At 37.8% G+C, this 26,764-nt stretch overlaps 3 protein-coding genes across 3 annotated transcripts; 2 read left to right on the forward strand and 1 right to left on the reverse strand.

Moving 5' to 3' along the window:
* The first annotated feature begins 214 nt into the window (after positions 1–214).
* LOC143445796 (polycystin family receptor for egg jelly-like) lies at positions 215–17,319 on the forward strand. Its single transcript, XM_076945118.1, has 27 exons — positions 215–325; positions 417–510; positions 4,228–4,384; positions 4,604–4,782; positions 5,715–7,310; positions 7,402–7,542; positions 7,610–7,796; positions 7,915–8,117; positions 8,202–8,390; positions 9,034–9,311; positions 9,387–9,509; positions 9,590–9,739; positions 9,803–9,935; positions 10,547–10,617; positions 10,688–11,078; positions 11,173–11,369; positions 11,500–11,649; positions 11,715–11,843; positions 11,915–12,070; positions 12,142–12,266; positions 12,527–12,700; positions 12,766–12,965; positions 13,064–14,069; positions 14,133–14,327; positions 14,399–14,538; positions 14,605–16,425; positions 16,649–17,319. Exons 2-26 carry the CDS (start codon positions 450–452, stop codon positions 14,769–14,771), a joined length of 6,498 nt encoding a protein of 2,165 aa, XP_076801233.1. The 5' UTR covers positions 215–325; positions 417–449; the 3' UTR covers positions 14,772–16,425; positions 16,649–17,319.
* On the reverse strand, positions 2,802–4,231 carry LOC143445797 (fibroleukin-like). The gene is made up of 2 exons (XM_076945120.1): positions 3,871–4,231; positions 2,802–3,670 (listed from the first exon to the last, which is right to left on the reverse strand). The coding sequence occupies exons 1-2, from the start codon at positions 4,148–4,150 to the stop codon at positions 2,964–2,966; spliced, it is 987 nt and encodes a 328-aa protein (XP_076801235.1). The 5' UTR covers positions 4,151–4,231; the 3' UTR covers positions 2,802–2,963.
* A 4,144-nt stretch (positions 17,320–21,463) lies between the features above and the next one.
* LOC143447052 (E3 ubiquitin-protein ligase RBX1) lies at positions 21,464–24,575 on the forward strand. The gene is made up of 3 exons (XM_076946975.1): positions 21,464–21,621; positions 23,554–23,760; positions 23,923–24,575. Exons 1-3 carry the CDS (start codon positions 21,556–21,558, stop codon positions 23,971–23,973), a joined length of 324 nt encoding a protein of 107 aa, XP_076803090.1. The 5' UTR covers positions 21,464–21,555; the 3' UTR covers positions 23,974–24,575.
* The last annotated feature ends 2,189 nt before the right edge of the window (positions 24,576–26,764 follow it).

A 26,764-nucleotide genomic window follows, 5' to 3' on the forward strand; every position in this document is an offset into this window, starting at 1 on the left:
AATGACATAAATCTTTGTAACCTACCGGACTGGTGTGATGAAATAACTTGAGTTATTAAACAATCAATGACTATAGCCTTGTCCCTACAGGCCCACACAAGTATCTTCGGTAATAATCTCTTTGTTGCATAATTATGTTGTAATAAAAGTACTATTTTGACGTCACCACCGATTATACAATTCTTTTGTCAAACCCTAAATATGGCCTTAATGTCTCTGAGGTAAACCATTTTGCAGATTCAATTTACAGCTGTATTGAAAATTTAGCGGTAACTTTTCTGAAGAAGTATTTGGTTACTCTAACGTGACATCATACAACCACCAGGTAATAGTATATTGTCAGTATATTGCTAATATGCTGTATACGTCACTTAACTCGAGATTAGAGTTAAATTGTTATATTTAATTACCGGTAGGCTCAACCAGAAACGAAATATCAGGAATTGAAAATGTGGTTCATGAAGTTTGTACAAGTTGGCTTGGCTGTTACATTTATGGCTGGATGCGCAGGTATGCTTTGTAGATATCAGCTTGTGTTATGAAATAAGAAAATGCGACTTGGTTAACCATAGTAGTGTCGTCAAGCTGCTGGCTCGCTGGACACTTATCGCCTGCCAAGTCATTTTCTTTGGGCCACAAATATTTGCATGATTCGCTGCAAAACTTGACGTTACAATATATACGCGTTCATAACAATAAAGTGCAAAAGATAACTGATTTTAAGATGTTCGTTGACATATTGATACGGTACCGCTTGCAAGGTATATGAAATAATTATCTCCAACACACAGATAAAGCCGGAAATTGACACCATACATCAGCAATTGTTAGCTCAGACAAAGACATGGTTTACTAACAATTAAGGAATTATGACATTAATATCAGTTTTGAATCAGGTTTATCACGAGTCACAATAGACAATTATTGCTTCATATTGGCAGAGCATTTGCAAGTATTTACCAAACCAACCTTTCACAAAAAAGCATTAGAAGTTAAAATAGTTTTTAATAGCTAGCTAGATATATTACCGTAGACATCCTATGCTACGTACCTTACTTAATATGCCTCATTAGTAATGGTTCTGCAGTTGTTCGCTGTGGTCGCAGCAAGTAAAATCGCGGCATAAAGTTGGCTTCCTGGAGCAGTTTAAAATTACAGGTGCAGGTTTCACAAGCCACAATGATGGTCGGCAGTTGCAGTTGTCAACGCCTTGCAAAGCCCCATTATATTGCTTGCAATCGTAGTGATAAAAATAGACAATTATAGACAATACACACGTAAGCTGCTGACGGTGGGTCATGTTTGGGTAGTTGCTGCCTCCTCCCCCTTCCCAAAGAGTCCCAACCCTGATGTCTTTATACCAAGAACAGCCAGATACCCAGGACGTTCAGCAGCAAAGTGAAAGAGAATCGAATCTGCAATCGTAGCGATAAGAATAGACACAAAATATCAACGACATAATTGGAGTTGATTTCTTTTACCTAGTCGACAACGTTATAGCTACTGTCATACTTCTAGGTCAGGCGGCCATGGAAAGTTCACTGACAACTTAGGCTAGTCTTTGCCGTCAAAACACAATCACAAAGTATCCAGACTACGTCAAGGGTGCTCAAACATTTACACTTGCGCACCAGGTTCTATCGATTGTTTGCTTTCAGCTGGAGTAGGGATTCTGCCCAGGTTCGGTCCAACTTTTTCAAAAGCAAAGAGGTTATAAATAAAACCAAACAGGCCGACTTACAACTTGAGAAGGCTTAGCTTGCTTTGCTATATAATGGTCGATATCGAACTGATGTGGATTGACTGTTTGTAGCGACAAGCGAATCACTTCACTGTTACATTTTTTGTGCAAATGATACACAATTTCAGTTGGTCTATGTCAAGTATAGTTAGTACAGTAGATTTCCCCGATATCGACACTTAAAGGGGATGAACAAAAAGTGTCAATATAAAAGAAACAATAAAAATTGTTCCTTACTTCCAGTTTTAGTTCAATGTAAGGGTTAACTGTGTACTCTAATCAGCACTGACGTTTAATCTAAGGTTTTCGTGTGCGCTACGGCAAAGAACAACACAAACAAGATCGTGAAAAATAATGGTAGTTGTATTTACACGTAATACGCACGCAGACGGTATACTGATGCGGAGCAATATGGCGTTAATACAGTAACGTACAGTGCAGTATTTATTTCCTTTCAAAAAAGTGCAAGTATTTCACTTCCTTCCTACTTACCGGGATTACGTCCCGGAGTAAAAAGAAGTGCTAGAACTGTCACTATAAATGGACAAAATGGTCTGGGGGATCCAAAAATGTGTCGATATCGGCGAACTGTCGATAAAACCGAAGTCGATATAAACGAATACAGTAACGGTATATTAAGCTATAATTACAGTATGTAATTATAGCAAAGGAGCATCAGGGATGGCTTGAAACAAGTTATTTATTGTATTCTTTCGTCATCGATGTCATTACTTTATTTATTCTCTTCAAACTTACTGTCCGGAACAGACTGCCCCTTTTAACCCACCCTTGCTACGTCACAGGGTCGTGACATATAAGTATAAGATATAACTTTCTCTCTCTCGATCTCTCTTTCTCCAAAACCCACTTCATACCCACTTGTGGATGCAACAGCTCTAGAAAGATTGGATCTCACTAAACTGTTCGCGAGCTTTTACCACTTCTGCCTCTTTTTAACTTAAGATGAAGTTACGGCTTCTGCTGAGTGTGAGTTGTATTTGCCGAGCTGAACACGATTCAAAATGTCAGACAGGTTTGGTGACAGTCTTTATTATTTTCATGAAACTGAGTTTTTGCAAAGCTTTTACACAATGTAAAACGTCAACGAAAAACGCTGATAATTTCAGTTGTTGTTGTACAAGTTGTACAATTTATGACCGACGGTGAAAAAGAATGTATTGCTGCAAAAATATTTTAGTAATTTAAATGAGCGAAAGTCCTGTTAATTTCTTTCGTTGTGGTAATGATAAAAATGCATAGACACAAAACGCAAAGCGGTATCTGTCCCACTAAAACAAGGCCAGCCTTCCCAGAACATGTTGTAATAGGTCATATCTTGCTTGTACTTTGGATATGGTTGATTTAGGTTTGTATTTTCGCATCGTCTACGGTAATACCACCAACCTGACTTGAATTCTTGGGCACAATGGCGGTTGTCGTCTTTATTGTTGTCAACGTCTGGAGTGCTGAAATCGCCGAAAAAAATTGGAGAGCCACGGAAACAAGTGGAAGCATTAGCTCGGCCGGAAATAGATAAATGATAATTAAATTTTTTTGGATCGAACGAATTTATTATATATTCAGCAAATGCTTTGACACCGTCCCAGTCTTCAAGATCAAACCCAACTTCCGGTGCTTTTGGTGAATGAAAACCTTCCGAATATGTAGTAGTTTGCCTCGACAAACGATAGATATTTTCCAATCCGAGCCAATATTCACCTTGGAGATTCCCGAATCCTCTGACGTAATCATCCCAACCCCTGTTAAAGTTGACCTCCCCGTTCATTCTTCTTTGTATTGTTGTCCAGCCCTTCTTAGTTGAAACGAGCTCCATATCACAATAGACGTAGGTGAACTGGAATCGTTCCTTGAGCCATATCGGGTAGATACCACTTGATGTTGAACCACTCGTGTAGATGCTTGTACATTCTAAAATAAAACAGTAAAAGAAAATTTTAGTAATATTTCCTTATATTTCAAGTAATATAGTTTTATTTCTTTAACACTTTTATCTTTACAACAAAAATGTGACAAATCTTGAAATTACTATAAAATTGAATAACCTTATGTCAAATTTATATAAATGTCGTTCCAACTCTTCACAACATAATTGAAATCTGCTCTGTTACCTTTTAAAACTTTGGCTGATTTTTCAATGTTTTGAGCGGTTTCTGCGCTAGCGATGGAGTTAGCGTACATCTGTTGTTGGTAGTGGCAATTTTGGAGATTACGTAACTTCCGTCTTTTTACATTTTCCTGACTTATACTTTCCCTAACTTTGTGAACTCGATGCAACAATCTACCAGGTTGGTCACTGACTGCATCACAATGCCAAGAATCAAACGTCAACAATAGCAAAAGCAAATGTAGAAACCATTTTCTGATGAAGTTTTTTTTATTTTCCAACATAGCTTTTTATCTTTTTCTCCGGAAAACAAACGCTACTAATTGTAACTCTTTTTAGAGTTGATATCTTAATGTTACAGAATGCAGCGTATTGTTAACAAATGCGAGTGGAAAGATTGAGTTCCCAACCGCAAGGGAGTGTGTAAATGACGTCATGTCGGCGGGTGCCAAGTCGTGGGAAATTCAACTCAAAAAGAGAGAAGTTGCATATTTGCAGATTGATGAGGTTTTGTTCAGGTGAGGGCGATTACTCATCTAATAATGACAGATCATTATTTCATTAGTCTTCAGACAAAAAGGTGTCGGTAATGTCATATGAAGTCTTTTGTAATGTTTGTAGTGTTTCGTTGTAAATGTCATTAATATAAATATGTTTTTAGCCATATTGCTTTGGGAATTGCGCTAAACGTCCATGAAAAGTTAATCCATGTATTTTCGTTATATTTTTTTATTCAGTTGTGCAAATGCAAAGTTGAAGCTAATCAAAGCGGATGGAAAAGAGATTCTTCTTTGCAAAGCTAAAAAACCAATTGATTATCCCAACTTTTACTTTGAAAACAATGTTACAATTTCTTTCAAAAGATTCACAAGGAAATGCAGCGAAGCAACTATTTCTTTTGTCTACAACCACATTGGTGAGTAAAATTCTGCAAGCAGTATGAGTAAGGCGCTCATGCGCTTACGTTTACGCAGCAGCGTTCACGCGCTTACGTCACACGTTTACGTAGCAATTCTCGAGCACCCACTGCTTTGCGCACCCGATGTACCAATTCACGTTTCGATTCACACAACAAGTTTTACCAACATAGGTAAATCTACGCGCCATTTGTCAACCAGAGTTTTTGAACACACAGAGTTAAACAAAGACTATATTATATCAGGCATAAAAGACCATATTAACCAATGCAATGGCCGCCAAACCAGCAACGTGACCATTAACTATTTTCAAATACTTTAAACGTGCAAAAGTGATTATGAGAGTAAAATCAGCGAAATGATATTAATCAAATGGAATAACCAAATTAAACATCTCAATAAACAAGAGTTTGAAATAGATACATCGTTTTTACTAAAACATAACCCCTTTAACTTAGTAACTGTTACTTAAATGGTTTAATTCATTGCATTGTAGCGCTAATACCTCTTGTCTTGTTAACCTAGCCCAGTGGCTCTCAACCTTTTTTGGCTTACGGCACCCTGTAAACAACCAAAATATTTGGCGGCACCCACAGTGAAACCAAACATTTTCTGCATTAAATAAAAATAATTTTCGCAACCGTTTTCCTGGACTAGTGATTAGTGCGCAATAGCTTGCGTTACCATTGCGAAACGTAAATGGCACCCCGGTTGAGAATCAGCCCCTAGAGGCCTAGACCTTACATAGCGAACGAAACTGTTTCTTTGTTTTTTCTGTCAATTATTGTCGCCCAGTATTCAATCTTGAAGCCCATTGTTGACATTTAAGACTTGGGAGTTTCTTAGATGGGACACTGCCTGCAGAATAAAAGAATGTAACAGCTGTACTGATATTGTAGAAAAGTGATTTATATTTTAAGTGTACTTTAAGGTTTCCGATTAATGACCACCAGCACACACGTTCAAACCGGACAGAAAGTGCAGTTCGTTGCCACACTGACCGGAGCAAGCAATTTAAACCTCAACTGTGAGATTTCGTACAATAATTCCAGAACTGGATTTTCAACTAAAACTCTCACAGCTGAGCGGTCATTCAAGTATCCGGGAAAATATTTGGTTTTTGCAAAGTGCTTTATCGGTGGAAGTAGCAGTTTACGAACTTTTACAACTCAAAACCTGGTTCTTTACGTGGAAGACTTTTTATCGGCATCAAAATTACAAATATCTCTCCAACAAAACGACTTCCAAACATATCCAGCCTCCACTGAACTCATCTTCCACCACAAATATTACTTTCCCATCTCCTACGCTCTCATGTTGGATGATGTCATAATAACCGAGCTTCAGACGTCACAAACGTTTGATAATAAGAAAACTTTATCGAACGAAACGGTCAAGTTCGAACTGAACTCAACCATGCAACAATTGGTTGGACCGGGAGAACATGACGTCATATTATTATTGCAAAACCATATTTCTTCCGTGACGTATTCTAAACCAGTCATATTCTACGAAGAGATTAAAAATCTTACAGTTATGACGGAACAATACGTCGGTCTTCGACCCAATGTTTTCGTCATAAACGTGACAGTTAGTTCAGGAGCTCCGGTAAATCTTACAATCGACATCAGATCGAATCGAACCAGGCTGTCGGTCTTCAGAAGCTCTCAATTCTGCCCACGTGATTGCCACACGATGGCGATAGAGGCAACTTTGTCTCAAGCAGATATTTACGAAGCTGTGGCAACAGCTAGAAATAACATTTCTAAATTTACGTCATCCGCATTTTTTGAAGCGTTGCCACAGATCCACGACGTATATATTACGTCACGGGGATTTGATTACGAAACCCGTAGAGAGGTTTTTATATTCATCAGAGGTGACGTGGGAAAGTACGAAATGAATCTAACAATCGACAAAAATGCAGCGAAGAATTTGACTTTGACGATTTCAAAGACGAAATATAAACATGTGGGTTTGCCAAATCTACCATTCGATGCCGAACCTTACATGTTAATAAAAAATGAAAGTCTTTTCCAAGAAGCTCGGGAGGTCGTCGTGCTTATCAGAAACGAAAAACAATCGTTTCGTTTCGTTGGATATGTCCCGAAAGCTTTACCGTTGTCATGCTTGGAGAGCGTGAGAATTCGCGACGGGAAAGTTGGCGGTGGACTCGACGAACCTTTGAAAGTGGTTGAAGAGTTGGTCTTAAGCGTGGACCTTAACTTCAGATGCACTAGAGAGTTATTCTCCGTTGATTACAAATGGCGAGCGTACCGAGTGACGTCAAAAATAGACATCCCAAAAATAGGCGATGAAGTTCAACTTAACCCGAGCTCAGGTGAACCAGAGCTTGTGATAAAAGCCGATGACACGTTACCTGGGTTGTACGTCATAAAGGTCAACGTCAACGTCATTTCTGACGAAAGATTAAATGTAATAGCAAATGGCGATGACTACACCTTGGTAGAAATTCCCAAGAGAAAATTAAATTTTCTAATCAAGGGAGGAAATGTGCTCGAGGCTGGTGAGTCGATAATATTAGATTTCTATGTTAAAGTTTTGCGGTTTCCCGTTACAAGAAATGTTATCCCGAAATGCCTAATCTCTATGCACAGGAATGAACACAAATATTTTAAAATTTGAGTCTTCAATTGACTTTAACAAACATGAGGGAAATATCAAACGTGACTGGTTTTGTGCCGTCGCACAAGAAGATTTACCAATGACAAAAGAGATTGGAAAAATACAAAGAAAAGGTTTGAAAAGATTTTCTCATTTTAGGTTTTTTTGATCAAAAATTGAATTTTATTTTTCACTTCCAAGGTTCCTGCTTTGGTTCGCAAACTCTTTATGTTACTGGCGATGACGTCATGGAAATTTCCATGGACAAACTGGTGCGAAGCGACCGTTATTACGTCAGGCTAATCGTATCGGGTCCGCATTATGACGCAACGTTTGCCGACCAGACAATTGTTTTGAAATCAACCTCAACCCCGAATGTTACTTTAAGGCGAGTTATGCAGAACCTTTTTCTTCCTGCTTCCATGAGCTTAAATTTATATTCGTTAACCTATGAATTCTTTTTAATCAAGTTCCATTTAAATTTAACGTTCTTCTTTGAACTTCAGGTGCAGGTCAAATTGCGAGAAATTGTTTTTTCCACACAAGCCAATGATCCTTCAATTAAAGTGTGACGATTGTACACGTCACACTTGGGTATTGTCACTAAGATCCGGACAACAATTAAGTTTGTGCCAGAACCGACGATTCTGTAAACTTAATAATTCACTACTCAACATAATTAGCTCGTCATCAAACGTCACAGGAATAGGTGAATCCCCATTATATGAATTTGATGTCATCAATAAATTAAAAGTAGTCCATCATTAAATTAAACTTTGAACTTGACATTAAGGATACAATGTTGACGGTGTCATGGCATCGGCAACCCTAATCCTTAACCCATTGTCCCCACCTAGTGGAGGTAGTTGCAGGGTTACACCCAAAAGTGGAATCGCTTTTATCACAAAATTTAACGTCACCTGTTCTGGCTACGCACAAGGCCAAGCCTCTTTGAAGTTCAAGTTCTCTGTCAAGGAAAAAGGTAAAACCTCATTTTGTAGCAAGTACATAAGTGCTAAGATTAAAATTATGTCGTAATTATTAACACAAGGTAGACTAAACCTATACTTAATTAATTTAGGATGTGAATATTTTTGTTTATCACTTAACTTTCCACGGGCTCTAAAACCTGGCAATCGACAACAAGAAAGTTTTTGAAGTGAAAATATTTTTTGAGACATTTTTTGAGACATTTTTGTGCAAGACATATTTTTTAAACCTTTTTCAATATAGTTTATAAATTTAAATACGAAATATCAAATGGCTTACAACTTTGATTTTAATAAAAATACGCTAATTTACAATTTAAAATACTTTAAATCAAATAATACACCTGATGTATAAGACTACGATGAGGAAATATTTCCCTAGTTTATTAAGTTGCGCTTTTTTTGTGCTGAAGCAAAAATGGCGATTTGTTTTCGCGTTAGTAACTGCAATACTTGCATAATATCATTATTTAATAATAATTTTTAATATTTACTCTTAAGAAGACAACTGTCTGTGGCCACATCAGGTTGGCAAAACTTTTAACAAACATGACTCTTGCACTTACAACACGTCATGCGGTGTTTGTAGATTGGAAGTTATGAATAGATTAAAATGTAATAACGAAACATTTTCAGGCCACGATAATCTTCTGCAAAGTAGTTGCGATCCGAACCTCTATGACCTCACACTATCGTCAGAGGACTTCGTTTCTGACGTCACGATTTCGATCGCAATATGCAGCCTTCGTCAGTCGTGCACTGAGAAAAACTTGACCGTGACTTTGAGGAAAACTCCCGACGTCAACAAACACCTGACTAGTGACGTATTTTACGCGATTTCGAGCCACAATCTGCAGAAGACGGCGCAGGTTATACCGCCATTGTCTTCAGCAAAGATTCTCAAACCGTTTCTGGTAGGTTTATGACGTCATAGTATCTATTTATGGATGGACCACTTCAAGTGCCTTCATTGTTCTTTCGTTTAACAGATAACTAAGATATTAGATCGAACCGCGGATTATCCGCTAAATACGCTGACGTCGGCCAAGCAAGTAGCTGATGTACTACGCCACCTTACGGAAAGTTTTGGCGTCGCAAATGAGCATCACGTGGTAGGAGCAGAAATATAAAAGTTAATGTGATAGATTTAAAAACTAAACACAGCTAACTTGTTTGTTTTTTATAATTTCAGTACCAATTGGTGAGGACTTTGAACCGAATAGAGTTCATCGTTCATAAACACTCTAGCGAGGGCGATGATGATGTCATAAGGTCAATTGCGGCTTCATGCGTTGTCGTTACGTCACATTTGATGGAATTTTCCAACGAAATTCGTTTTAAGGTAACAACTTGTATAATACTACTGACGTCACGATTCAATTCTTTAATGACAATTATTGCAAAGATCAAAGAAACTTCGCGAATGACCCGGCTGGGCAAGCTGCTTATGACGTCATTGGTACCAGGAGAGGATACCATGACGTTTGAAACAAAATCCGTTCAAGGACGATTCCTCAAGTTAAACAATGACGTCATAAGTAAGTTTTATTGAGCAGGAATGTCGAACTCGCTGTCCAATTTAAGCTCAAGTGCGACACCCGACGAGTTTTGTTTCATGATCTTTTCTGAAATCGTTGGCTGCGTTTAATTCTATTACTCTACATGCGCTTTATGCTTTATGCTTTTGCGTTCAGACGCCGACTCTGCGGCTTAAAAAACGAATTTTAAACGCAGTTGCTAAGACAATTATTGACCAGACTCGTTTGTGACAAGCGCTAAGCTGTAAGACGATGCCTAGAAAAGTTAATTTTTTAACGAAAATAAATTAAGAAACTAGAAGATTGATTTTTGTCTTTTGTCGTGACGTTGAAAACCCAATAAAGATGATTATTATCATTTAATTAATTTTATCGTTTTCATGTTTTGTCTTATTTAATCTTTAAACAATACATAACTAATTATATTGCGAATGTTTTTGGTGTAGGATAAGTTTTGTGGAATAAGCTTCGCAATATTTGAGCAATTTGGTTTTATTATTTGTCGTTTATTTTCCTCAGTAGGCCGCGCTTTGCAACGATTCTAACTCTATGACGTTACTTAGTGGCTTAAATCAACTGAAACGTAGAATAACGAAAAAAAACTTTTTCAGATCCACTCAATGACTCTTCACTTCGACTTCCAAACATACAGATACTGAGCAATGAAGTCATCAATGTCGAGGCATAATATATTTAATTTGCTTTATTTTGCGCGATTTAACGTGATAATGAGACGATTTCATGATTTCTAGGTTTTCACCTACGACTCGTCCATCAACTTTAACACGAGGACCCACAAAGTCGATCAAGTCACGTCCGTCTCCATGACAACGGGATGGCGAAACGAGATCCCGATCAGTCGCAACGACGCCAAAAATCAAACAATTGGCTTCCCCTTGCCAGCACAGCCTGGTAAAGGAAACATAACAATGAGGGTTGAGAGTGAATGCGACGTGGCTGGTTGTCACAGCAAAGCCGCAGGTTGGGCTTTGTTTGATTGGATGCTCTACAAACGAGATGGAAACGACCTCTTTCTTACAATTCATGTCGAAAACATGGATCAGAAAATCGAAAATTGTACAATGAGCCTGGAAACTACCGACCAAAGCTCTTTCAAAATAAAGAAAGAGTTTCACGAAAAGGGTTTGTTTACAGAAAATAAGAGTCACGGTTTTCATGTTTGTAAAGATCAGCACTTTTCTAATTATTTAGCATTTTTTGTCGACTTTTTTCTCAGAGTCTTTGTACACTTGGTCGATTTCGGAAAATTCGCTTCCGCACAGACAAGTCGAACTGAACGTCACAGTGTATGTTGATATGGGTGCGGGATTTTACCGCATTGGAAGTTTGATCAACGTGACATTCACGTCATTCATACTGAATTGCTTGCACTGGGAAGATCGAATGCGCGACTGGAGCGAGGGCTCTTGCAAGGTCGTATATTTGATGTCGATGTTTGTATCATGAAAGATTTTTGAAGCAGAGTTTAAACCAATTCTTAATCTAACTTTTATTATTTTAATCATTCCAAGCATTATGAGCAAAGTGATTTTATTATCATCAGGTCCATCAAAACGATGGGACATTTAATTGTGAATGTGACGTAGACCAGGTCACACCAAACAGGGTTAAGAGGAGCGGAGAGGAGGAGATTCCTCAGATTATCTACGCTTCCCATCTTCTTGTGTTTCCCAACAAGATCAATTATGACCAAGTAAAAATGTTTATGACATATTAGAAGTTTTTAGTTCTAATTGTCAATTATTGAATCGTTTTTAGGTTTCCTGGAATCTTTGGGAGCAATTCCAACAAAACCCAGTGATCATCATCGTTTTATCTGCTCTTTACGTCATCTACGCTCTTCTCCTTATATGGGCGAGATGTAAAGATCAAAATGCGGAGAAAAAAGTACAAAGTTATCAAACTATTGTCAACTTCATGAAATGATTTATCAAATTTTAATATTAAAATTATGAAAGGGACTCTTCATTGAAGTTGCTGACAACTCGCCAAACGACCAATACCGGTATTACGTCACAATTTATACCGGTAGTCGTCCAAACGCCGGTACCACCGCGGCAATCAGCATGAGACTGCTGGGCAAAAGACAAAGGAGCAATGCCCACGTCATACAAGTAAAAAGATGACGTCTGCCATAGTGTATGATAGTTGGTTTCGACGTCATAATGATTGATTGTTTGTTTAGCGAGAAAACGACAACATCTTATCCGTGGACAGCGTGCAATCGTTCCTTATTACCACACCACGTAGCTTGGGCGACATCAAAGCAGTCAGGATGTGGCGCAATGACGGAGGGAGCAATCCTGAGTGGTATGAATTAGTGACAAGTTAACTGCAGTTGTATGAATTAGAGTTGAAAACGGTCCTTGTATTTTTAACCCGAAAAGTTATATGAATCTCAAACTAGGCCCTAAAGTTAAGTTTATTAAATGAACTAAATTCATCTTTTAATGCTAATCTTGGACTGTTCATTTTTAAGTTGTGTGCAAGTGGTGCAGTGTGTAGTGAAAGCTTAGCCCGACTTAAAACTCTTTGCATGAATTAGTTATTTATTGCAAGTTATACGTCAGGTATCTGGAACGTATGATTGTACGAGATTTGGAAACAAACGAGTGTTGGTTCTTTCTATGCGGTACCAGGTTCAGCGACGTCCTGGAACATACATTCCGGGCCTCCACGTTAGAGGAACTGCAAATATCTAATAAATTGTTCCTCTTAAAGTGTGAAAACCACTTTAAAGACAGGTATGTTGCTTATTGATTTCACCACGCTGTGCCATATTATCATCTCGTAATCTTCTCATTTTCAGACACGTCTGGTATTCCTTATATGGTATGAGGCCTTGGCAGCAGTACGTCATGACGAGGGTGGAAAGAGTGGCAACGTGCTTTCTCTTCATATTCCAGGTAATGTTAACATCTATGATGTTTCATGGCCACAGTTATGCAGTGGATGGAAATGTGCTGACATTTGGGCGTTACTATTTCAAGTGGTCTCACATTGTCGTCGGTAAGTCCAGTCAAACGTTACTGAAAGACCAGATGTTTATTTCTTTTAACTAATCAGGTTGTTCAAGTCTTAATAGTTTGTTGTTTTCTGTCATAAAGGTATTGAGAGCGCTTTGATGTGCTTTCCCGGGCCGTTTCTTATTAGCCTATTGTTTCGTCACGCCCAACGACGAAAAGGAAACGAAAAACCGAACCCTGACAAGAACGTACAATCCACAAAACCCACCAGAGGGCAGCATAAAGCAGAAACATCATTTGTGCGTAGTCATGACGTCCAAATTACCGGCACCACGATGAAAGAAAACACTAGAAATACGTCACAAGTAAACACTGCGGAAGTTGACCAAGAAAGAAAAAACGCTGGTCAACGTATTCCAGACGACAAAGATCGTCCTTCGACATCAAAAGAAGTCTCTAACGTCGTCATCAAACAGCCGCCAATTTTCCCGGGAAAATTTGAAATTATAAATGAAAACATAAGACGAGAGAAAAATCCCCGAAAATTAAGATATTTGTCGATGACTAAAAAACCTACCTCGTCGCGCGTCGAACAAGTTGTGCCCAGTAAGTCATTACCAGCTAAAAGTGTGACGTCATCAAAAAAGACAAAGTATATTCCGTCGCGCGTTGAAAGGAATGCGGCTGCTTTGTCACCGCCAATGAAAGGTATGACGTCGACAATAAAGGAAAAGTCAAAACGTTTGCGCGTTGAAAATAATGTGGCCACTACGTCATCACCGGTAAAAGGTATGAAGACGTCACAAAAGAAAAAGTCGAAGTCTTCGCGCGTTGTAAAAAATGCGACCACTACGTCATCGCCGTTGAAAGCTATGACGTCTTCACAAAAGAAAAAGTCGAAGTCTTCGCGCGTTGAAAAAAGGGCGACCATTACGTCATCGCCGGTGAAAGGTATGACGTCTTCACAGAAGAAAAGATCGAAGACTTCGCGCGTTGAAAAAAATGCGACCATTACGTCATCGCTGGTGAAAGCTATGACGTCTTCACAAAAGAAAACGTCGAAGTCTTCGCGCGTTGAAAAAAATGCGGCCACAACGTCACCGCCCGCAAAAGCACTGACGTCATCAGTAGTCAAGCCATCGGCAAGGTATAGTGCTGGTTGTTTTTGTTGAAACCAGTTTGTTCGTGAAATAAAATTGTTTATATCCAGGCCGCCATTGTCTGCTGCTGAAGCGCAGCAAGAATTCACAATCCTGGAAATAGATCCAAACACGATAGATCCTCTCGCCATTGTCCACTTTTCCATCTACGTCGCCTGGTTTTATATCATAGCAGTCATGGTCACGTCGACTGTGATTTGTGTACTGTACGGCATGACGTATGGACTTGAAACCTGCAGAGATTGGTGAGCAATTGTTACCAAATAACGAACCGTTAAGATTACGTCACACCTGCTAACACTTGATCAAATTTCAGGTTGGTTTCGTTCGTGAGCGCTTTCATCGAAACAGTCGTAATTCTTGAATCTTTGAAAGTGGTCGGGATCGCTTACTTCTCAGTGTTAAACAATCCGAGACACGATCTTCGCGATTGGGTTCCTCCTTTGCCACCATCAGGTTCTTATCAAAACTATGATTTAGTGGGCGCTTTGAACGCGTTTAATGATTTATTTCTTCATGAAGTGAGGCCCCGATCTTACGTTAATCGTGGCGCAATAAGGAGAAAACAGAAGAGAGAAAAACCGACCAATCCAATTTATCGTTCTCCAACGCGTGAGAGAACCAATCGCAAGATAAACACGCAGGAGAATATAGAAATGCGACCCATCAAACAACGTGTTTCTCCATGAGGCTGATTTGGAAGTGTTGCCGAGTCACAATGCTTTTTACAGTAGACTGTGTAGTTTACTATTTTAAGCGAAGAAATATTTTATATGATTGGTATAGTATGGTATGGTACGGTACGGTATCGTTTCCAATTCTACAACAATACTGAAAAGTAACTTCCTATCTTTAAAATACTTGTAATTTATTTCAAAACTACAATTTTGATAAAAATAATTTTAAGAAAACGTGTATAACAAGAAATTTCATTTAAAATCTGATATTCTGGCCATCAGCATTTTCCACCAGCTTCCTAAATCGCCTGGGAATTCCCTCAACCGATATGATGACAAATTCCTGTCGCATGGAAGACGTAACTCGTCAGATACTCGCTTTTCAAATTCAAGTAGACATGGTATAGTATAATTACTCCTTTTGCCAACCCCAAAGAATAACATCGCTCTCTGCCACGTCATAACTTCTGGCTTACCACTCATGCGGACAACGACGACTCACCAATCTCTTAGGGCAGTGGACGTTCCTACTTTGACCAATAGCGCAATGGCGTTTTGAGAAGCGGGTGGCGAATGCTGATTGCTTTATCAAATTTTAACTTAAACTCCACCCTGTACACATTTGTATGTTTATTTAATAAATTACAGACCCTGTGTTTAAAGATAGGGAGTTACTTTTCAATATCTGTGCGCTCTACATAAACATAATTAGTGAATTCTTTGCACGGCCTTCAATCGATGATTTCTCATTGTTTCCTATTGTCCAACTACTTGAACGGTAGTTCAACAGTTCAACGGTGAATTAAAGCAAAACTCATTAATGTCTTGCCAAAGTCCATTACAACAACGGCGCCGCCAAGTGTCGCACCATCCCAATTCTGGAGACTTTAGTCTCTCTTTCAATTGATATATAAATGCCGATCAAATGTCGTAACTTACTCTTATAATAACTTAATTGCATAGATCAAAGTTAGTTTATTGATTAATCTAATTTGATAGTTACATATTAACTATTATTTTAGGGGTGTACAGACCAAAATACTCTATTATAGTTCGCTAAATTAATTTATTTCGGATCCAAAGTTTCAAAATTTATTATACAACCGTTCGAAATTTACAAAATTGAAGCTCATAAAACGCTTTATTATAGCTCTGCATAGTTATTTGTGGTTAGAATTGGGCGACAAATGTCAAAACGCAGTCAAATTCATGGCGACACGTGTAGTGCTTGGTATCGCGATGTGAAGTCAAATTGAACAAATATTTCGGCTGCGCGTTGCAATGAATGCGTTTAAGTTTAAAGGAAAACCGATTTTATAAATCGGGTAAAGAAAAATTGAACTTGAATGGATTATGATTTGGTTCTAAAATCTAAAGCATTCAAGTTCATTTAAAGTGTACACCCCTAATCTTAAACTATGCATCGACTCCTACTAAATGGTCTTCAGTTGAATTCTCAGAAAAGCTTTCAAACCTTCGCCCAAAAAGTGGACAGCAAGTGAAACAACCAGTCTGTGCAGACCCGAATTCTATCTTATTGCCTCGAACATGAAGGCAGCAGCAGACCGTGGCTGCAGTGGAATCGGAGACAGTATTCCAATCTTCTGATGTTGGAACACACTCCGGGATGCAATCCATCTAGTGACAAACGATCAAATATGTACAAGTTAGTAGCAACTAGTTACCACTTAATTTCGCTTCTTGTGTTTGTATTGTAGTTGTCGAAGTTTAACCATAAAGCTCTAAGCATCCAGCATGTGCAGGATTACTTTGCCTGACTAGCATTTAGAGACTGATTGCTACGGTCACGTTTTCTAAAAAGTGAAATTAAAACAGACTCGGAATAAATTTATTGTGGTAATTACTGGTGTTTTTATATATTTTATTAGATCGTGGTCGTTGCACTAATTCCGGATCCGGTTTCTCTGCTGAAAAATGATCCACCAACATTGTTCCATCCGTCTGCTCTACATAAAGGTTTTCGCTGTCAACAACACCACCTAACGACAACATGATGACATGTCTTGCTGGTATGTCATTATCGATGTTTCAACGACAGATGCCAAAGAAAATTCAATCATGCACCAAGCAGCAACGTCATCAGATTTATTCAGAGATTATCATCGGTGCAATTGTTCTGAACAATCTAGGGCTCGACACCAACGCCCAATATTATTACCATATATGGCCACAAGAAACCAGGCTTCCGCCTGGGATGGGGTTTCTTTTACGGTGGGTTTTCTTTTCCCGTCCACTGATTTACAGCATTGAAGTTATAAAGAATCAGCAATCGTTTGCTTGAACACAATACCTGCTCGTCTGCTATAGTCTGGATAACCTGGCTTTAAATATGGAGCTTTTAGCTTCTTTTTCCTGTGTTATTGAGTTTAGTGGCCGTGCTAGTTGTCATCAGCACCTTGACGCCACCATTATTTTCTTGCATGTTTTAAGCCATCTAGGCTTTGTCGTTTGTTCACGTGCATTATCGCATGTTACTGTATCAGCAACTAGCACAGTTTTTTCGTCCCCACCGTGTCAATGACGAAAAATAAAATGATTAATTGAATATGGACGTCTGGTAGCCTACAGTAAAAGTCTGGTTATACGAACGCAACTTAAACACAAGTGGACTTGTGGCCTGTACATTATGAAAGTTTGCCAGATACGCCAGAGTGGAAAATTACCGATGTGGCGAAGGAGTTGTTTAATTTTTGCCTCAAGCGTGAATAACAGCTATGGCTGCTATAGGCCTAAGTCTAATGCTTGATGAGGGTATGCCCTAAATCGGGTACCCACTTTTGGCAAGGTTGGACCATAGATGTGTTATATATAAAAACAACAGTTGTCATACTTAAGATATCTATGGGTTAAACGATAAACAAGACACGAAAACTTCAGTAAAAACATTATATACGTAAGTAGTCTTCAATTGGTTTAGGAAAATCGTTAAAATTTGGTGACTCTAACATTCTACTGTAGCCTGAATCAGAATAACATTTGACCTAAATTGTCAATTAGAGTTCTAACTGAGCACATGCTAAAATGTCTTTGTGACGTCACGAATGGCAGCTTACTGTTTTTCATTAGCACCCTGCTATTGGTGACGTCAGGAAGTTGGTGGTTAATGATTTAGAAAGGCAGGGGTCGTAATGAAAAGAACAGTTCGTGTTCAAATTATACGGGCTATTGGTTTGTGTTTAGTAGTTGGCAGGCTGTCGTTTTGTATTGTTTAGTTATTAACTTCACCTCAACGTATGGATAGGTGAACCCGTCTGTTTTTGAAGAGGGCAGTTAGGGTGACTTTAGCCAGTTAAGGTTTTCTTGGAGTCCGATGTATATCAGAAGGTAGATTTAGGTTAGTGTATAGCTGTATAGTGTGTTATGGGCTTAAATATGAGTTAGGTTGTGACGGTTACGTCACGAGTAATGAGTTGTTTTGGAAATGCTGAAATTTTATTTTGGGATCTTGCAATTCAGTTGTTGACCGGACTTGAATTCTCCTTAATGACGTTCCGATAAATTACCTCGCTTGACCTGGTGTGCCATATATATATTGTAGTAATGTTTACAATCTTTCTTTTACGTTATAGATTTCACTGGTTACTACTGCGTAATGTAACAATTAGTAAGCTTTGCCCGAAGGTGAAAACCTTTGTGTCTGATCATAAATAAAATGGGAACTTTACTATTTAGTAATATGCATAGACAGAACTTAAACAATTACCAGCATTGTCAAACCGTTTGAGAAATGACAACCATACTATCGAGTCAGAAGAAAAACAATATATCAATTCAATCATCCTCGCTTTTATATGTTATAAGGTTAACAAGAAACAGTGAAAAATAGCTTCTGACGCACGATTTTTTCTGGTGAAAGAGTGCGGTAGCCATTATTTTTTACATTGCTTGTTTTTCGCCGTTTACTACTGTGGGGAGCGAAAAATATGGTTTCTTATGTAGGCCTAGGCTGAAATGAGGATGCTGTTAATATGATGTTATTCGTTGCAACTTCCAAATTTTTGGTTGTCTGTGTTATAATTTTATTGCACTATGTGCTGTATACTTATAGAACTCAAGTCAGTTCTTTGTGATACATTTGGGATTAAGACCCCATAAAATATAGGTGAAATGGTTAATCAGCTTGTTGAGCTTGTTGTTTTCAAAGATCTTTTCCCAAAGCACTACAAAAGCATCCAACGTGGTGGTGGTAAGTTAATGAATGTCACCTTTGCTGCAACTTTAACCCATCTCCAAGTACGATAATTAAAACTTTCTGTTATTTCTTGCACAGTCTTTAGCATTTTTTGCAGGGGTTATAGTCCATATGAGATGTATTCATGGAGTTTGTGTTTATATGTAGGCCTAGTGCTTATTAAGACAGGAAAGCACCCGTGACTATGTTGGTGGGTTGCAATCATTTTATTAACAACCCAAAGTTATTATGGTCAAACGTCCTAATTAGGCGCACTTTTTTTGGAAACTTTCCAATTACAAGTTTGCTTGTGCATCAACTTGCAATAAGTCACACTTGGGTGGAAGATGATACTTACCTATAAACACTTAGTAATAATAAAAGTTTTAAATTACGCAGCAACTACTTTTCGTGTAAAAAGCAATTTGCACTGCGATTTTATTGCGGACCGAAAACATCAAATTAGCCGCACTGGTCCCCAAAACATACGCGGTGAGTATAGATGCTAAAAAATAAAGATTCACTCGATTTGCTTCGCAAGGCACTTGCCAAATAAACAGAACAGACGATGCACAACTTAATACGATAACGTTCAGCTGCACTTTATGATTATTCTCGGTACCTAACTAGCTCAGGCGTTAATTACTCACTTCGGTAATCTGCAACTTTGTTTGTTGATTACTTCGTAGGCGTAATGCTATTAAGTTGCAATGCCACTTACGGTTCGAATTAAGACTCACTTCTTTTTGTTAACATGTATCATGTTTGGTGAATGTAAAATGTAAATATCGCAAATAGTATTGTCTGCCAACCACGGGCGCCGAACTTGGGCGGACAGGGAGGATTTTTCCGTGGCGTGATTCATGACTGTAGGCCATTTTCGCAGTCTTAGCAAAAATCTGCTTATCTTGTCTGGTTTTGGCGACGAACAGCGTGCGAAGAAGTTTTTCGAAAAATGTGAATCAGAATCACGAGACTTGGGCCTCGAACTTCCAAGTTTACCTCGCCGATCAGGATCAAGAAGCGTTGTGCTCCGGCAGACAGGAAATGCTTCTGCGAAATATTACTATGCGTTTCTCTATGTGAAAGTTTTCCAGGAATGCTGCGCTGCACTGAAGAAGAGGTACCCTCAGGAAGATTTGACGTCAGCTTCAGCGGTTGAAGATGCGTTACTTCAACCAAGCAAACCTATTTCTAGTTGCATTGCAGAGCTGTATGGCAACGATTTGGACACAAATCGTCTTAATCTTGAAATGCAACGGCTTAGAATAGTTGCTGAGGTAAAGTTGAGTTAGTTTCTGCGAATGACTTTTGTGAGTTTTTTAAGACCGTTGCTTGCTATAAAAATTTATTTCCAAATGTTCTGACCCTGCTCCGCATTTATTTGTCATTATCATGTACCGCCTGTGACGCAAAACGATCTTTCAGTACTTTACGTCATCTGAAAACTTATTTGCGTACGACCATGTCTCAGAAACGGCTTAATCACGGTTGCATTTTAAACATGTTAAACGAAGGAGCAGACAAACTTGACTTAAATTCTATAATAAATAAATGGATTAATCACAGTTCCTTTCGCCAGAATACTTTTTCCAAATGAGAATATTTTAACTTCCCAGTGTGTTTTATTATGTACTTTTCATTACCCTTGTTTTGAATGTTATGTCTGCGTGTATGTTTCAAATGAATACAGTTCGAGTCAAAAGGTTATATATGGCATATGCTTATATATATGCCAAGAGATTTCACAGATTTAACATTGAGACAATATTTTGCTAAACAGAAAAATGAGTTTGCATAATTGACAATTAGTTGTTTCATTGGAAGACCGCAAACAAACTTGGTACATTTCAACTCAACGCAGTGCGACAAAACCAAAAACACTAAACAATCCAGAAGCTGGTGCAGGTTATAATAAACAAATAAAGAATTAAGGCTTCAGTGCACGCACAATTTTTTGTCAAAAGCTGTCATAGGCTACTTTCCAGTTGGGCTTATGGTTGGTACCTGCACATCTCCTACAGTCAAGGGGCAAAAATAAAGATACTATCAGCAAATTAAAGTGTACTGCAATATCCGTAGGCTACTTTGTTAATATAAATTACACTTTGAGTATTTAAATGAATATAATCAATCCTTTGTGCACTTTTTTTCTAAAAAGAGTAGCAGAGTTTTAGGCCTACTACTTGAACAAAGGAGTCTGCTGTTGGTCACGTCACGGTCAGGTGGTGTTACGTCACCAACAGCAGCCTGTTAATCATTAAGCAGCAACCAATAGCAGGGTGCTATCGGAAAACAGCAGGCTGCAGCACGCGCTCTTTCGGTTAGGACCCCGCCTCATTTATTAGCCATGAAGTCTGGAAGCATTAAGTCCTAATTTGTGTTTAAGAGTGGGAATGTTTTGGTCTGCCAAAGTTTAGCCGTCCGGGGTATTTACATTTTGTTTTAATTCCGGAAAAATAGGCTAGTGTTTTGGAGGCTCAAAAAACGCCTTTTCTTCTAAAATGATAACTGTAGCTAAATTAATTTTAGGTATAGGTTATTTATATACTTACTTTCTGGCTGTTGGTGTACTTGAGTATACTTTCACCTTCACAAAGAAAAATGATGGAAACTGACCAACCATCCACTTCAAGTGGAATGAGCTCGGGTCCAAAGAAAAGGTTTGAGGTGAATACTGTTTTTTATTTTACAGAAAAAGAAACTAAATTACATACATTAAGCTGAAAAGTGTGAAATTTTAGTCTTCATTCTTCCTTGTTTTTATTTTATTTACGTTTCATTGATATTAATGGAATGAGTTGTGTGATTTGTAACTTTCAGCTGCCGTAGTTAGCTAACTCTAGACTTAATTTTGTTTACAATGGTCCTTAATTTTGCGAATCATTTTTTGGATGTATTTTTTTTTCGTGATCTTAAGTTTAATTGTCTTTAACCAAGCATCTGTCTACAATAAGCTCGTTTCTGGCACAGTGAGGCAGACCGGACAAGCCAATTTCGAGCCGTAGTTTAGTGACCCCTGGTCTTAACTTTACGCTATTGCTAAATTGTTAATTTACAGTTATCTAAAAATGCATAGTTTAAACTTATAGTTATATTAGTATATTTTGCGAAGTTAAATGTTTTTTGTCTAAATTCAGACAATGCCATTTGAAAATTTTTTGAATTTCTACTTTGATATGCAAGTCAATGAAAAATCAACACAGTTTGAACTTTTTAAACTGTTTCAAGAGCAGAAGTACCTGCGATAATATTAATATTTAACTAAATTGATATCATGTTCTGGTTTTACCAAGAACCTATCTTCTTTAATCTATTCCTCCTTGCCCACATGGATTACCATTGCTAATGGCAGATTAAAGTATGCAACCGTGTAGATCTTGTTCAGTATCTAATAAAATTCCTGATAATTTAAGTGTGTACATGTTATAGGCCTATACGACTTTCGCTACAAGTGATTGACTTATTCCGGATTTTTGATGAAAGGTTTAACTACTGATTACCTGTCAAAGTGAATTTTTACCTTTGTAGCTTTAACTTTTGCCACAATTTAAAAGTTTGGCCACACACGATATATTCCATATAATTTATTGCAAAATTCAATTTGTAACAATACATCCTTTACCTATCTATTAACAAATGATTTAATTTATTTTGACAAGTATTAAAGTACCGAGTTCAGACTACTCCAACAACACGTAATATTCGCCTTAAGGCTTTGTACAAAGCTTGAAAAATCTGTTTTGTTGTTTAGTAGATGGATGCCCATAACCATAGTACAAAAAAATATAAGGTAAATCGCGCTTCAGTGTTCATGACAATAACAGATGAAGAAGTTGCCCGAAGTTGGAGCGGTTGATGATACACGATAACACGATCGTAAGCGGGGCGTAAATGCGAAAAAATAGAAAATAGTTGAGCTATCAACCTACCAACAGTAAAATGAGCCTTAGGCCTTAGGGTTATAAAAATATCAAGGATCGTTCGGTATACTTGCAGTCGTAAGCGTCAAGTATGAGATTGCCGAGTGCACGGTAGACTCAAATCAGGCTTGGGTCAGCCGCAGACCCTGCTTTATCCAGCTGCTTTTTGTTACAGACCAGCTCCACAAAGCAGGAAATCAATCAAATGACAGGGTGAAATTTGTTGATAGGGTTTTTATAACTTACAAATATGCACAACTCTTTACGTTTAACTGAAGTTGTGCTGTTGCAATGTGCTCATTAAAATGATACATTTTAGTTTGTTTTATCTATATGTATATTCACATACTGTAGTCTGTGGATATATATATACATTATATATGAATGCGTGTGTACAACATTCAAAGATAAACATTATTTTGATGTTTTTGGATCACTGAGTTTTATATACAGTACATTTTGTGCTGTGTTTTGGATTTATCTTAGTTTTAATTGATATTTTTAGGGTTCAGTCATGATGTAAGTCACAGTTGTGCAGGAAGTTTTCAATTTTACAATTTCTTACAGTTTTACACAGAAATTTTTACAGTGACAGAAAACCGTCTATTTGATTGTCAACTAAACTCAAAAGCCACATACGCGACCATGAAACACAAATGTAACTGTGATGTTTATATAGGTTAAAAAATGGAATGCAGTGGCTTTGTGGGCGTGGGATATTGTCGTAGATAATTGCGCCATCTGCAGAAATCACATCATGGACTTGTGCATAGAGTGTCAAGCAAACCAGGCCTCGGCAACATCAGAAGAATGTACAGTTGCGTGGGGAGTCTGCAATCATGCTTTTCACTTTCATTGTATTTCAAGATGGTTGAAAACAAGACAGGTAGATAAACATTGAAAAATTAGACAACTAATCTACATCATTTTTTATGTCTGTAAAATAATACTTGCTTTGTTGTTAAATTTACTTAAAAATCAAACTTTATTTGTGTGTTTTAATTAAAGTTGAATTAGAGGGTTTTTAAACCTTTGTTTATATTTTCAGGTCTGTCCATTGGACAACCGTGAGTGGGAGTTCCAAAAATATGGAAGATAAATCATATGCATTGAAAGACAGATATTCATACATTCAGCTAATACAACCAATAAAACTAAGTTAAAGGGCAAATTTACAAAGCAACACTCTCCCCATGTAAATTGAAAAGGTCCAAGAAAGTTTTTTTTTACTCATTTTCCTGTTTTATATATAATAGCGACTGAAAGCTTTGTAGCAGTGGTATTACAAACCACAAATTCAGTGCAAATAGCTTCAAGTCTTCACTTCGATAAAATGTATGTCCGCTGCAGAAGTATGTTTTATTGGCTTCACAAATTTATACGGTAAACGACTAGTTCCGAGTGTTACCACACAATGAAGTCACAATTGGACAGCAGTGATCTCACTGCTGCATCAGCCTTAATGGGTTCGTCTTTCAAAGACAAAGAAATGTTAAATAAATTCCCCTAAAGTTGCTTCATTTTCACTAGATTGTTAGAAATTATCGTTGATATTTGCATCGTTTTACCACACGTACATTAGTTAATGATTCACGCAAGTGATTTTACTGGCAAATGCTTCGCTACAGTTTTGTGTTTTCATTACCAAACACTTATTTCGCTTATTTTGTTGCGTTTATGGATTAAATTTCGAAAAGTTTATGTTCTGCTCTGCTATTAGCTTACACACAGTACAAGTCTTTTAAAAAACGCCCATACAGCCTACTATGCGTGATACATAGGGCCAGCCTTAGCAAGCGTGGGACCCAATGCAAGAACTGGTGACGCGGCCGCTTGTCATTTTCCAATAAATGTAATAACAACGTAAACCAAATATCAACACTTTGCAAATCAACTCCCGTCAAAACTTTGCTTTGTGATATATTTTCACCAAAATTTCTTCTTTTGAGGACAAATTGAGAAATCACGCTGATTTGCGCAAAATAAAAGCTAATTTGTTATGTTTTGAAGCTTTAATACGAAACAGGTTGTTACCCAACTCAGTAGCTTTACCTTAATGCGGGCTCTGTGCTATTTCCCTTACACAATTGCATTAGTAGGGAGTAAGGGTAGGGAGGGTAGGGAGGGATGTAAGGGTAGGGAGCCATACAGTTATAGTGTACCAGCAGGTTATACTTGAGCTCTTGCATGTAATTCATTTTCATAAAATACGGGATTTGCAGTTAGTTTTAGGTTATTGTTTCGACTGTAAATCTGGAATCGATGCACTTTCTTAGTCCTTGCCATTAGAAAGGATCTGGTATTGGTTGTTTAGAACTGAGATCTCAAAGTAGAAAAAACAAAGCGTTTGATTTTCCTTTACCCCGAATGATATCGGCCATATTCATAACTGACTACATAATGAAAATTTGAATAGACTCGTTTTGTGCGAGGGAAACAAAACAAAAAACAGATATCCCGAGAGGTTAGAGCGTTGGCCTCGCAATAATGCGGCCCATGTTCGATCCCCGGTTGCAATGCTATTGGAGAAGGCAGTAACGTTGCTTGCACCAGTTCAGTGATCTTGATGGACAGTTCTAAATTCGGAGAATGCGATAAAAGAAAACACAAAAAATGTATTTGTCTAGTCTATGTAGGAACTTGCACGAAAAGTATCTCGGCAATCGGGGTTTCAGCGAAGAAGAATTATCGTTGAATGTAACTCTCGCGAAGGCTTAACTCGGTGCTACCATACCATTTGCTTTAGCTTACCTTCAGCTTATGCATTGGACAGATATCTTTACTTTCTGTTTAAACATAATAAGTTTTGTTTTTCAGTTGCGAGCGCAACTGATTTAATTTACCAGCCCCTTCTTGCTAACTCAATACCAGACTGAAGTTATGTTTCATTTTAACGCAATGAAATTTGTTTTACTGTAGTCCGAAGGTTTAAAAACATCCAATTCCTATGTGTTAGAAGTTTGAAGTCAATAAAAGATTATAATCTAACCTTTTTCTCCGTATATAAGGTTAAGAAACTTCGTAATATCGTATCGTCTAACGCCATAATTGGGCTTAATCGATTCTTGCAGTTTTGTTCGATTTGACGTCATTCTTATTCCAATGCTTTTCATTTTATTTTCGTTACAAACTTATTCCTTTGATGAAATTAACATGGGCGTCCGATTTGTGCAATGGCGTTATTTGCGGTAGTTTAGAAAAGAAAATCTGTCCTCAAGAGGGGGCTTCTGAGAAAAATTGCGCAAGAAAAAAGGAGTAGTATAAAAACGCGTTGAAGCGTGTGTATGGCCTTCAGTCTTCAGACTTCGCCAGCAAGTAGTGGGTTTCTGTATTATTGTTTTCGCTTAAATAGTCAGACAACAGACAGCTGATAAGAATTTTTAGTTTGCAAATATTAGCCCATTTTAAACCCAAAGAGTTCTTTAAAGTCATAAACCAAAATGTAGGTGGCTTGCAGTTTTTAACACGCGTGTTTGGTGAATTTTTTCGTAATTATAAAATCGCTTAAATTGTTTACGACTTGGGCCACATGGACAACAGACTAACGCACATGCTTCGGGAAGCTCGTTGAAAATGTTTTGTGCTTAAAAATGGTTTTAGTTTTTAATTAAACCACGCGGCAAAAAGCCAGATAATATGTGAGTGTTTGATTTCATAGTTTTTGTTCTGGGGATTTTCGCATGTTTGTCAACCGGCGTTTATATGTTGTTTATAAAGCAGTCTGTAGTTTAAGAACTAAAACAGAGTTAGTCCAATTTATTATATATCGAAGAGCAACACTCACTGAATAAACTGGTGAAAGAATTTGGAAAAAAAAAACAAATTTCCAGGTTAGATAATTATTACCGAACACATATCGCAAAGGGGTGATTGTGACACGATTAGCAAAA

The sequence above is a fragment of the Clavelina lepadiformis genome, chromosome 2 (genome assembly GCF_947623445.1).
Source record: "Clavelina lepadiformis chromosome 2, kaClaLepa1.1, whole genome shotgun sequence".
Taxonomy (NCBI): domain Eukaryota; kingdom Metazoa; phylum Chordata; class Ascidiacea; order Aplousobranchia; family Clavelinidae; genus Clavelina; species Clavelina lepadiformis.